The following is a 13,867-nucleotide window of genomic DNA, read 5'->3' as shown; positions in this document are numbered from 1 at the left end:
ATTAAATTTACGCGAATCTAAGAATAACCATCGTTTGAAATAGAATCTTGTTGTCATTGGTTCACTAGCCGATATTCTAATCTCGCGAGATTAAATCGGCCAGCGAGATCTCCAGCCAGCGACGAGTATCGAAACGAAATTGCACATCGAATCTTCGAAAACGAAACGTGTCGTGCGTTAAACAAGTTTCTCGGCTCGTATGTACGCTATTAAATCCCGTTGCTTATGAGTTATTTCCACGGAATATTCCCGAACCGAATCGCGACGATGAAAAATTTAGATTTTCCCAAAATTTATATCGCACGTATACCTGCACTTCTTCCATCGCGGAGTGGTGGTAAAATTAGTATTTTGCCGTGACTCGGTCGCGATATTAAGTGGCCCGATCGCGTAAAATAAATGAACCGATGAGAGCCAGCTACATACATACCGATGCTTAGTACACTTGGCTAACTATACTTGAAACTTCCGTGACCGCGAGGCGAAATATACCAAAGTCGCTAGGAATGGAGCAAAGAGCAAATGCGTCTGGTAGAGGGACGAACAGTAAATCTGTCTCATCGTTTGGCACGGTCGTGTTCACCACCTCGAATGAATTATTTACTTATCAATTATTAAGCGAAGTTGTCGTGTACCGCTTAAAGATTTATACTGGTCGAGAAATTGTCTTTGCATATTCACGTTGCCATTTCATAACAGATTCGCGATATTTATGACGTTAGACCGATTTCAAGGTTGCAATTAAGCCAAATATAAATAATGCTATAACCTATATTTCTATTATTTATAACCCATCGATCTCCCGGTTATTATATTTTTCATCAATTCGCTATTAGGGGAAAAAATAGAACTCTTAAATTATATGTCAAATGCACAATACCGTCGTTCAAGAATATACCATTCACTTCGTTAATTATTTTCTATGGCAACGCACCGACCTCGACGCTCCGAGAAAATCGAATAGAAACAGCGGCGGTGTATAGTAGTATCGGAACGAGCTCGAATTCTTTGTCAGACTTCCCAGAATAGGAGCAAAATGGAGCAAAGTCTTTTGGTTCAACAGAGAGTCGCGTATACGTGGTACACAGGCGAGCGGTAAATCCATCGCGTCGTTCGGTATGTAAATCGCTTATCGCTTCGAGTGGACCACTCGGTATAATTAGGTAGGTAGGTAGCTAGGTAAGTAAGTATAGGTAGATAGGAATGGCATCATGCGCGCCGACATGTATCTACACATCTAATGGCGAGGAGGACGAGAGCAACCTCGCGGAATTAGGCTCTTCCGTTGTTTCTATTACAAAATAGATGGCACGATATTGCGGGGCATCAACGGCGCAGCTAATCTCTACTTTTTTTTTTGCCGCGTGATACCGTTACGATACGATATCTCGATGATGCTAGTCGAATTATTTTAAGCAGCTGAAGATCGAACGATGCCGAGACACGAAATCGTTATCGTTTCCGAAGAACAATAAACATTTTATCAATAAACGTAATTCGAAATTAAATAAAAAAGAATATGCAGATCGTATATACTATAAATTCATCCATATTCAAGATTTTATTTCGACGTTCGAAACGAATCGAAATGTTTCGCGATTATGTTTATGCGTGAAACTTTTAGAACGACTGAAATCTGTGGATTGGTTAATGTTCTAGCAGCTAAGAGGACAAGATATGAATGCACCTGGTTGAATCGAGTTTCCGTGTACGAAGCTGGGAGCAATCGACGTTGACGAGCATCACACGAAACGTTCGTGAACGATACGTGACAGGGGTCGGGAAATTGATGTCTATAACGCGGTCGCAGCTCCGCTTCAGAATCCGTAATCGATCGCGGTAGCGAAAATACAACGAAATTAACGCGATTCAGTTTCACGGAAAGTCGGTAAAAATACCGATAAATCGACCAGCCGGATGACGATGGATCGCGGAGGATGGTAACCGAACCATCGTCGTACGTTCGTCTGAAAATTGGCACGGAAGAGAACGTCGTCGTTCTAAATTACTCTCTTAAAATGTATCCGCAATAATTTAATACGCGGTTCGAGTGGCCCGGACGAATTTATAGCGTAAATAACACGGTACTTCCAACAAGCAGATATCATTAATCCCGTCGGGTAGCCACGATGAAGAAGCCTAACACTCGTCCCGTGCCGTTTCTGGCGATTCGTCGCGATAAAAGCCAACAAATCATTGCATCCAAGATGTATCCGTAACCATTAATCCGCGGCTGCATCCTATCCAGCTACTTAACGGCACTGGGTGAGTGCAACGAATGTCATCCTCTGCAGCCCCATGCACTGTCGTTCCGCGATGCAGGCCGGTCACGTGACCGACAGGAAGCTACCAATCGTCTTGCACGATTATCCCGGTCACCCTCTTTCCCCGCCAGCGGGGATACACGGAGCATCGTGCATCGTGCAGCGTGCACGTGCGTGTGCTCATATGACTACGTAGCCGTGTGCGTCAGCCAGGGCATCAGGGACAACGTTAAATAGGATTCGCGAGCGAACAACCACGTACGTATCTCCACACATGTCTCATACCACAGTCCGTGTCGTCCCGACGCTCCTATCATCTATACACACGTACTATACCAACAGCATACACACATATCCGCGATAGAATGTATCGAACGCGCGCGAGCGAATAGTCAACGCGAATTTATACGTGCACGCGTCGTATACATGCGACGAGACGCGGCTCGGCACAACCAGCGTCGAGAGTCGCGACCAGTAAACCGCGCTACACATTATCATAAATGCCCGCGCGCTGGAGTCCGTCCCACGCGTAAATCTGTTTCGCAAATTGCGCGAGTGGGATTATGTCATCTTCCTACAGTCTCTTTCTATCGCGTGCATCTCCTGACGCGATCGTGTCCCTCCACTTCACACAAACGGGATGGATGGAAACGAGCTGTCCTTCGACGCTCTTCCATCTTCGACTTTGTCGCTTTCATCGCTGTTTCCCTCCAATGCTTCGATAATCGTTCGGAATACATACATATAGATTAATGAACGATTTAGATCTCTGCCGTAATATCGTATAGTTCACACTGCTCATTAAAAATCCGGTTTTTATTCAGTTCCTACTCTGTTGCACGCTAACGAATAGATTTCATACAATACTTGGCTGTAGATTTGAAAACTTTGTATCTCAGTTTTCGACATCTCTTTTCCATAATTTCGTGATTTTTCACGTAAGTATCGGTCGTAAACATAAAAATACGTGCTTACTGGAATCCACGTCATACATAATGAACGTGATAAAGAATAAAAATCCTGTTTATTCATAAGGTTGCAAGAGATTGTTTTTGATTTTAATGTAGCTGGAGAGAGACACAAATGCGAAATTGCATACGATTGCTAAATATTTCGCGACGATTGTGAAATCTGTAGAGACGACGTAGGTAAATAAACGCGCGGTTGTATAATGAGCGCATGGGACACTTATCTTCGGTACAACAATATCGTGCAAACAATAGTGGTTTCAGATAAGAAACTGATGCAGAAGGTAGAGTAAGGAGAGTCTCTTTTCATGAATCTCGCCGACGCGGAATTATTTTTCTGCCGATGGATTCTGCGTCTTGATTATTCTAACGAGGAATCATCATTCAATATACGTTAGTGTATATATGTATACATAGTGAATATATTCGTCGATATTTCGTGATAAGACGGTGGTTAGAGAATTAGAATTGAAAAGAACTAACCTTCTCAGCTCCTTTGGCTCACAAATTAGGAATTTTTATGCCGCCCTCGCGCCATCCAATGAAGAAGCACATTTGTAACTCTTGCACGATCGAGCTTGTGAATACCAGAACGTGGAACATAAGAAACCCAGAAAGATCCAGTTTTGCGAAAATGTCTCTGAATCTTTCGACCAAACGAATGTTTTCTTCGCGCAACTGTACTCTCAAGTCGCTCTCTATTCGATCACTTTTCTCCACGCAAGTTTCTATTGTCACACGCATGCAGCGTCGATGTTAAAATTTAACTCAACTATCGTTGAACGAGATGAAACACTCGCGACGAGCGATGCAAACTTTTTGAAAGAAAAACGGCGAGCGTTGCGACAATTTAACTCGAAAAGAAGGGAAACTGGAACGCGTATCGTCCACTGTCTTCCGAAGACTTCTTCAATCTCTTTCAACGGCAGACAGACGGTGTCGCCGAACTGATAAGACCACACTGGCTGAGAGGAATTTAAAGTGAACTGCGTGGGTATCGCGAGGAGAATTATGTTTCTTCGATTGAATGCAACGATGCGATACTGCCACCTCCACCACGTCGAAAAAGGAATTTTACAACCTGTCTCTTCTCTAAGTAAACGCTCGGAACGATCCGCACGAGTAGAAAGTTTCAAAGGACGAAAACGATTACACTTGGTAAAAGTACACCACTGTTATCCGAACGAGGGAGCTATCGAGTTTAGTCTAGAAAGTGAGAGAACGATAAGACGGTTTGTCAGAAAATACAAATCGAGGCAGGATGGAGGAAGCTCTTTGCCCGTTTCGACAAACTCGTAAACAGTGGTATACTCTGATTATCCGCGGCGACCAATCAAAATCGAGATAGATAAGGCAGTTTAGGTTGCAATAATTTTTCCAGAGCGCTAGTAGTTATTTATTCCTGTACTGAATGTACGCTTATCAGCATACTTGGAGATAATATCGCCATCCGTCTGGCTCGGTGACATGGTTCTACACTTCATAAATACACTGTTTGTCAATGCAACGTAAAGGGGTAAAGTATCTAGCGTGTTGATTGTTTTCCTCTGTCGCGGAAGATCACACGAGCTTCGAAGATTCTGGGAATCCGTCGTCTGAATCGTTTCGCGTATAGTGCGAATAGTTACGTTCTAAAACGGCTGGTCGGATCATCAAAGGGAGAGCTGATTCGAGAAAGAAAGAGTTAACACGACCGGGTTCAAAATGAGTCTGCTGTTATAAATACACTTCCACGCGAAAACAACTCTTCGTTAGCTTTGACTCGTTCAAATTAGATTTGGGTACTCGGCTGGATGTGTTGCGTAACCATTCACTGTCCTGACAGCCTATATGTTACGAATAAATATTCAAAGTGTTTCTACGTTACAATCGACCACGACGTATCTCGAAATTAATGAAAAAAATATTTCGATAGTTTCCCACGTTCCGCTTGAACGGGTTACGTGGAACTTGTTCCTCAAAATGTTCTAAATTTTTATGACAAAGACACATCCAGAGGAAATCGCTCTCTAAGAACCGGTTCGCGGTAACCGATACAGAATACATAGTTAAGACTTCCTTTTGGCATCATCGATAGGATGAATGTGTTTAGAAGAACTCGTCCACTTCACGAGGAATAAAGGTGACTTAACCAGCCTGGAATATTCGTTCTTTAAACACGACGGCGACGGCGACGACGACGACGACGACGACGAACTTACGTCGTTTCGTCGAATAGGCGAAGTTGGATGGAATGATTATCGCGCAGAGAAATATTGAAGTAAAGAAGAAAAAGAAAAAAAAAGGAACAATCGATGAATGACGATAAAAGAAGCATCCATGTAAAAACGTTACGGCCCTACGCTCGAATAGAGCCTCTGGTTGACGTTTACGTATGCATCAACAACACAGGTGAATACCAGCGTACAGGCACGTATCTACGCACCCACGACCCACAACCGTTTCGCCTGTTTGCGAATCCCTCTTTATGTCCCTCATCCTTCACGCGCGAGCTTTCGTCGCGATCCTCGTTGTGTACAAATCTGCGCGGTAATTGATTCATGATAGAACCGCGAATTCAAACAAGACCGATCTACATTTTGATATGCCGTCGCTCGCAGTTCACTACGGATTGCGATGTCGCTCTATTATGTCATCGGCGTTGTTGCGCCGAGATACATCGTAACCAACGCGGTATGGTCTGGTCATGATCGACTCTTTTCACTGTCGCGACGAGGTGACCAAGTTTTCACCTATTGACACCGTGATATTCGACCCTGAAGAAACTTCCGTTATTCTCGAATAACTGCCAACGCTTGCACGATTTTACGCTAGATGAGTGTAAGGTGTGTTGAGGTAGATTTTTGCATAGACCCCGGTGTCGTGTTACACCATCCTATTTAATATTCGTCCATTCCCTATTCCGCTTTTCACACTTCGATCTTCCAGCGGCTCGAAAGTTATCGCGAACAGCTACCACGCCCTGTATTTTAATTTTATTACGATGCAGTCGCATGAAGCGAATTCAAGTCGATAGAAACGCTTTTTGTTTCCATGCCGTCGGTACGCTGACTCACGCGACGAGATTTTCTTTTACCGAGCGATTTTCTTTAACCTGTGATTTGTCTTATCTTATATTAAAACGCCGTATAATTTTAGCGATCTTTTCATCGTCGAACGACCACACAAGAAAAATTGCATTTTCATATGGAATTTTCTTACACGATCGAATATTCCTTCGAGCGTAGTTATTCGGCCACCGACGATGAAACGTCGCGATGTCGAGAGAGCATGATTCGAATTGCAAGACAGTAGATGCAGACGATTATTGCGGTTTATATTGGGCGGCACACCGGCCGTCCCCCTTTGTGTACAAATCTGCGTAATAATTGATACGCGATGGGATCACGAGCTCAAACACGAATGGGTTTTAATACGGCGGTCGCTCCCAATGTCCAGCATCGTACAGAATCTCTATTATAGTAGAGGAGAGAGGAAAGTCGTTGCAAACGAGGTTGCATCGGGTAACGCGACCAATGCAGAACGAGTGGATAATGATCGGCTTTTTTTGAGCCCATCCCCGCGAATCGCTCCTCGGTGTCCCATAGGGAACGTGAAACGCTCTTTGTACGCTGCGATTCTGGTACTTTCGTCCTTCTGCACAATGACGTCGACGGAGAAAGCTCTCTTCTCTCTTTTTTCGAAAAGAAACTATACGATTCTCTGCGCGACGTTAGCAAAAAGTCAAAAAAGAAAAGAGAGAGGGAGAGAAGGGGAAGCGAGGTTGACGGAGAGCAAATAGTAGACATTATATTCGTAACAATTTTCGAAATCGTCTTCCGACAAGAACTCCGTACACGAATACTGCTTGGCATTTCGACTATTATAACAGACCAAACATCTTCTAAAAATACTATTTACAAAAACGAAGCGCGAGCAAATATATAAATGTCACCGTTGATGTTCGCAGTCTAAAAAGATGGTTTTCGCATTAGGTAACGTCAACGTCACCCTTCGATTACCCAAATTACCTAGTTAACGTCGGAACGGATCCAAACATATTCGATTTGATAGCCTTATCGCGATATTATTCATGATGCACCGGGATATCTGGGAAATTGTCGTCGAGGCGACGCCATGATCTTGTTATAACGAGTCGCCGTGCAAACCGTCGGTACATCACAATCGCTGGATGATAATTTAATGTAACGACGCGCGTTAGTGCGCCGATCGCAAATGAACGGCCGCCGGCGTTCCCGTGTTAACGCGCCTACGGGAACAGCCGTGGGGGCATATTTGACACGGAGCAGTCATGGATCGGCAAATCATCGAATCATCGGCGGTACTCGACAACGTAACAAGTCAACAGGCGGTCGTTATGTATATTGACGTATACTTGCCGCAGTTGCGGCGTCGATGCCTGTTTCTATTGACAAATACCCGTCGCGGGGGCGATGATGCATTACCGTACACGCGCTATCGGAATGACATGGAATGCGTATTATCGCGACAAAATGAACCAACCTCTAGGAATTCGAATGCCTCGCGTCGATATCGGTTGCATCGATATACAACGTTTCGCGTCCATGTCGCGACTCCATCATTTACAAAACAATTTATACACACCGTCTTAACATACTATCGCCGGATCGATCACCTCTGTGACTCCACCGATGTTAATTCCATCCAACTATCGTACTTTCGTCGAAACGTTCGTTTTTAGCATGATCGACACTGTCGGTAGCTGCTCGTTAAATGATTGCTGGTAAACATATCAATGCTCGGACAGGCGTGTATTTTCTCCACAGCCCTATTGCCAGTGCAAATTTAATCGTATCGTTATTGAAATAAATTGTCCCGAATCTGTCAACTCTGCTCGTTTATCGACGAAAGGGATGGTCAATGCGATGGAACGGATTTTCAGAAAGGAAATTGTAAATCCACGATGACGCGTTGAAGACGCTAGCCCTGGCGGTTTGCACGACGTACGGCCGCGTGACGCGTGGAACGGAAAAGGAAAATAATAAAAACGAGCGGTCGCGATGAATTGAAGAATCGACGAGGACAATGCAGAGTGGCGTTGAAGTGGCTGTGACGGATGATAGGCGGCACGAGGATCGGTAGATCGCGAAAGTGGCGGAGAAGCAGTCACGATACACAACGTGTAACAATGGAACAAATATCTGTAGAAAGGTGGTGCTCGTAACGTGCACACTCGACGCGCACTGGAAACAAATGTCGTACCTATGCGTGACAACCCTTATTGCGGCGAGGGGGTGGTGTGTTTGTGAGCTGCGTGTTTATTGCTCGACCTGGCAATAATAACTGGTTATTATTCATTACTCTGGCGCACCGTGCTCGGAACGCACGAATGTCGCAGTCAACTACATGGCGACGAGAATCACTCTTTTTACTCTCTTTTTTTTCGGCTCCTCTCGAGCCGTCGAGGACACGACGATTCGTGAAATATCGCACTACGACTCCCCTTCGCTGGTACCGGGGAAAAAAGCGACGCGTTATAAACTACCGGAGAATTTACGCTTAGCGAGACGTCGAAGGATCTATCCAGATCTATACTTCTTTTGGAAAGATTATCAGACGCGATATTGATTCGTTACTATAATAAGAGTCCGATACGATATAATATGATCCGATAGAGAAACGTATGCGGTTATTTATTGCTTCGCCTGCATTCGCGGATCACCATGTACCATGTCATGATCAGGAACGTGTAAAGAAAGCATCGTAGGATCGTATCCTTCACCGTAGCGACAACCAAGTAGAAGGAAAAAAATTATATATATGGGGATTCGCGTCGCAAACCTGGAGCATGAATAAACCAACGAGCAAAGGTGTGGTTCCCAAGCGTCCACAGTAGGAAATCGCTCACCGGGGAAGAAAGATGGAGAACAGAAGCCAGGAGCGAACCAAGACGTGATTAATATAAAAGTGGGCGGAGCTTGGTCTGGCCGGAAGTAGCCGAAGAGGGATGCTGTGCCGTGCCAAGCAAGCGCGAAAACGGGGGTTATAGTGGCACAACTGTGTTGGTACACTGTACCGTATGTATCTTCATCCTATGAGGCTGCATACACGCCCGCTGCCCCTGCTATGTGTATGCGTGGAACGCACGTGTGTGCACACTCAGACGGATCTACGTCCGAAGCAGCGAAAGAGGTGAGAAGATGGGCGAGCACGCCAGCCGTGGCGGGGATGATGCGAAATATACACCGCGATTGACAAGCAACACCCTTTGGCCGATTTGAACCTTCGTTCGAGCAACGAGAAAGGCGTGACAAAGACTTGGAATCGTTGCCAGGTAATGCCCAGCTCGAGCAAGAAGATGAACCAGCGATACCACGCACCAGGCACTTGGAAATAACACGACGAATCGATCGGTACACCGGTGGACCACGCGACCATTCAACTTGGAACAGGAAACACCGTATCAGAATTTCCAACACTTCTCCAATCGATGTTCCATCGTCGTCTTCACTCCACACGGACCTCTAGCCTTTCGAGCGATCGTCAGACCGCGATCTGTTTTAACACGGCTGTCAGTGAGCAGCCGCCTTTGAATTTTGACGAAATCTTTGGTCAGCCAAAGGGACCAGAAGCAGATGGCTGCACGGAGTACCGGCAACCTTGGAGGAGCACTAGAAAACGGAAAAAGGAGAGAGGATAGGAGAAGCAGGGTGGGTTAGTTGATTGGCGAATATGGGATCGAAGGGAACCGGGCGATTCACAGGGGTTTCGGAGACGCGGGGTGCAAGGGTTGATGCGCGGGGGTGGCCAACCCCACCTACTTCTTTAACGCCCCCAAGTAGGGTAGGACCGCCTCCGTCTCTGCGTTGTTCCACCTACTACACCCCGGGACTTCTGCAGTCTCATACCTACACCACCCATACACCATCATCCTCCCATAGCTTCGTCTACTCCCATTGACTATATCCTTCTGAGAAAAATCACCCCTATTCCCAGGTAACACGAAGCGTTCTTCGATTGAAGCGTAACTACCATTACCAAACGAATATACCAAGCTAGGTGCCATCTCGGATGTTTCGTTGGATACGTCGGATAAATTTAAAGGGGAGATTGAGGCGTCACGATTAATCGATGGTCTTTCCACTGTAATTTTAGAGCAATCAAACGAACGTTAGGTTCCTATCGTACTCTCTTTCTGTTCCTTTTTTCTTACTATTTTCTTCCTTTGCCTTTTCTTTGATTCGAGTCATACGTTTCCCGTTAAAAGCGATAAATTACAGTTGAAATGGAACGATACCAAGCACTATACACGCGAAATAGGTTGCAGATAGTGAGTCGTTGAAATAATCGAGCTAATAACGCGATGATTCATATCGGTGTATTATATCTTTCAAATTTTCAGGCAGTGTCAAAGCAAGCCTATTACTGCCAAGATTATTTTTAGGAAAAATGCGTTTTGCCGGAAAGATTTCTGTACTAAGGCAGATACGCATTTAGTTACTCGAGCGTAGTTAATCTTGGAACTGTGTAGCGAGATTTATTTGACCAACCATTTTGCTTGTCCGGTGCACCTATTTGTCTTGTCAGGATCGTTAAAGTGTCATTTCCACGAATATCGTCCGGTTCGTTCAACGTAAGATCAATCAGAAAACCCCAAAGCAAAGAGCCATTTATCTATATTATAACGAGAAACGCTCGGCTACCGCTAAACGACAAAACGCGATAAGCCTAAACTTGGTTTTATCGAAATACCAGAACCGCTATGACGCACATTACCGTGATCAGCGGTCGCCTGTTACATGTCTTTCGATGGAATAATCGATAAGTTCGTAATATCGATCGTTTTTCCCAAATATTTAAATACCCATTTCCGCTAACTCTGTTTTCGTAGCGACCCAATTCCGCTGACTGAAAATCGCGTTGCTCGTCATTAAAAATGTAACGATAATCTCAAGTATTTTCGTACTAAATGTCGATTTTATTTCGAATCGTATTACAGTGCCTATCGATAAATATCGTCCTGTACCGATCTCTAAACCAAAGACAGAATCTTTATACGTATGTACGTTCGCCGATCGGTACAAGCTATCTGCGCGGAGATGCTAAATTCTCCGGTGACAAAACGAAACAATACGAAACAACGGACAAAAAGGGGAGGAAATATGGTGGAACAAAAGCAGCACGCACACCAATGAGAGAAGGAAGCGATAGATGCAAATGATTGGAAAAAAGCTGAACAACAGTCTCGGGTAACGACAGCGTGCAAAGGGACTCGTCGATGGCACGTGGCGATCATCATTGAGTAAGAGCAACGCAAAGAACGATGAATGAGGCAAGCGGCAGAGAATGATGAGACAAAGAGACGGACTTAAACGAACGAAACGAAAGAGAAAGAGAGAAACAGAGAGAGAGAGAGAGAGAAAATGCGTGACTGAGATACAACCATACGATTGTATTTAATCATAGACAGGCAGACAGGTAGGCAGGCAGGCAGAAAGTCAGGCAGGCAGGCAGTCAGGCAATCAGGCAGACAGACAGTCAATCAGGCATCGGGTGTCATTAAGAAGCAGTGCAGTGAAGACGAAACAAGTGTTGCAGGGGTGAAGAAAGTCTCTACCTGGACGGGTCTCCAGCGTGGTTCCAGCATGTCCCGCTTCCTCCTCGTCGTCTCGCTCGTGGCTGTTCTCGCTTGTTCCTCCGTCCTTCTCTTCGTAAAAGTATTTTTCGAAGAAACGAAACGGAGACACAAGACCCGTTTCCCGTTTCTCCTCTATCTTCCACAATCTTCGTCCTGGTAATTCGTACTTTTCCTCCCTGTCCGTCTTCTCCCGCCCACCCCCTCTCGCTCCTCTGTCCTTCTGCCACCTCTCTACCTTTCTCCGCCTCCCTCTCTTCCTCCTCACGGGGTCCACTTCCTCCCCCCTTTCTCTCTTTCACCTGCTCGTTCCTCTCCTTCCCGCTCTCTTTCTCTCTCTCCCTCGCTCTCTGTCCTTCCTTCAGAGGTCTATTTATCTATTTATCTATTCCTCCCTTTCGGCCTTCGCGGTTCACGGCTTCTCTCTGTCTCTCTCTTTCTCGTCGGTGGTCACCTCCGCGTGCGCCGCGCCACGTGTCTCTCTCCTTGGGGAGAGGAGGACGATGTCTCGATTTCTGTCGGTGTCGCGGTTTTTAATTTCTCTGGCCGGGACGCGAGCGCGACAATGCGGCGAGACAACGGTAGGTTACGACGATATCTGTCTATCTGTCGGACCAAAGGGAAGAGCGATGCGTATCCACGTGTTATCCTCGTAAGTGCTGCGTGATATTTTTGAAAGGAGGGTTCTGGATGATGATAGTGGTAGTGTAATAGTAGCAGTAGCAGTGGTAGTAGTAGTAGCAGTAGTAGTAGTAATAGTAGCAGTAGTAGTATCAGCAGTAATAGTAGTAACAGTATCAGTAGTAGTAGTGTAGTAGTAGTGGTGGTGGTAGTGGTTGTTGGTGGTGGTGGTGGTGGTGGTAACGACGAAAGGCGCCCTCTTTCGCAATCGGAGCTGACCAGCGTCGTGTTCGTCCACGTCCTTGGTCTTTATCCTCGTCGTCGTCGTCGTCGACGCAGGAAACGTGCGCTGAACCGTGCGGAATTGAGAGTGTGGTTTAAAGAAAAAGGGGTACCGCGCGCCGGTGGCTGCCGTCGCGACTGTGCGACGCTCGGCACCGCTTGGCCGCGAAACCCTACGGCCGCACCGAACACGCGGCTACTGAGTCGGCGCACTCACACGGCCTCCCTCTGTCTCCATCCCTCCCTCGCCGTTTCGTTGCCTCTTCGTTTCACCTTCTATCTCGATGTATCTCGTTCCTCGTCCCTCGTTGTAGTCCCGTTTCTGTCAGACACGCTTCGTCCGCGAAGCCTCACTACTTGTACGTAGCTCCTTCTGCCTTCGTGTCTGTCGTTCTTTTCTTTGTCCGTGTCTTGCTTCTCTCACGCTTTTTCTCTCTGTCTCTCTCTGCCTCTCTCTCTTTGTCCCGTTGTCACCCGCGTCTTCTTGGATATTCCGCCGAGCACTTACCAGTTTCTCCTTCGTAAATACGCGTTTGATTTGAACGTACAGCCAGACTTCGCTGCCACGCAAAAATGTGGAGACGCTTGAATTTTGTATCGTGCCGCATCAAGGAACACTTGACTTGCAACGTGTTGCGGCAACACTGCCGAGATACCGGTAATTAGATAATCAGGTAATCGAGGCACGTGTAGGTTTCCGCGATATCGTTTATAAGATAGATGCTGATCCATGTTCACGCACGGCAGAGGTTGCGTTAAGATATGGACGGGAGTTGATGCGGCTCGATGTAGTTATTGTTATCGATTCGGCCTAGTCCTAAGACCACACTAAAGCTGACGAGCCATTCCGATGCATTCATCACCATCACATCGCAGGGCAATTTATCATCGCCGTATGCACGTAGTCTTGGATATAATCATCAATTCGTAATACCTTTCATTCATGATATTTAAAACCGACGTGCATACACCGTGGAAATTGCATGAATACCCCTTCTTCTAAATATACGCGTTCGCTTCTTTTTTTTTTTTTTTATTCTTTTTATTCATAGCTCGTTGCCGTGGAAGGAATCGTTCTTTGACATTTTAATAATCTTCCTCTTGCTTCCGGGTACGAGTAATTTCGATATATACAG

General features: G+C 45.8%; 1 protein-coding gene across 12 annotated transcripts in view; it reads right to left on the bottom strand.

The window, feature by feature from the left end:
* Nucleotides 1-12,869, bottom strand: part of FoxP (forkhead box transcription factor P) — a 216,703-nt gene extending 203,834 nt beyond the window's left edge. For 5 of the 12 annotated variants that reach the window (XM_033327037.2, XM_033327038.2, XM_033327041.2 and 2 more), the window contains exon 1: nucleotides 11,811-12,866. In XM_033327037.2, the coding sequence (XP_033182928.1) occupies nucleotides 11,811-11,840 (30 nt within the window). In that variant the 5' untranslated portion in view covers nucleotides 11,841-12,866. Of the gene's footprint in view, nucleotides 1-3,715; nucleotides 4,211-11,810 lie in introns of those variants that run through there. The other 7 variants (XM_033327033.2, XM_033327035.2, XM_033327036.2 and 4 more) reach the window with 3 other exon arrangements.
* Nucleotides 12,870-13,867: the final 998 nt, after the last annotated feature.

The sequence above is a fragment of the Bombus vancouverensis genome, chromosome 11 (genome assembly GCF_051014615.1).
Source record: "Bombus vancouverensis nearcticus chromosome 11, iyBomVanc1_principal, whole genome shotgun sequence".
In the NCBI taxonomy this organism is placed as follows: domain Eukaryota; kingdom Metazoa; phylum Arthropoda; class Insecta; order Hymenoptera; family Apidae; genus Bombus; species Bombus vancouverensis.
The sequence above is the reverse complement of the archived record's forward strand: the minus strand, read 5'-3'. Positions and strand labels throughout refer to the sequence as shown.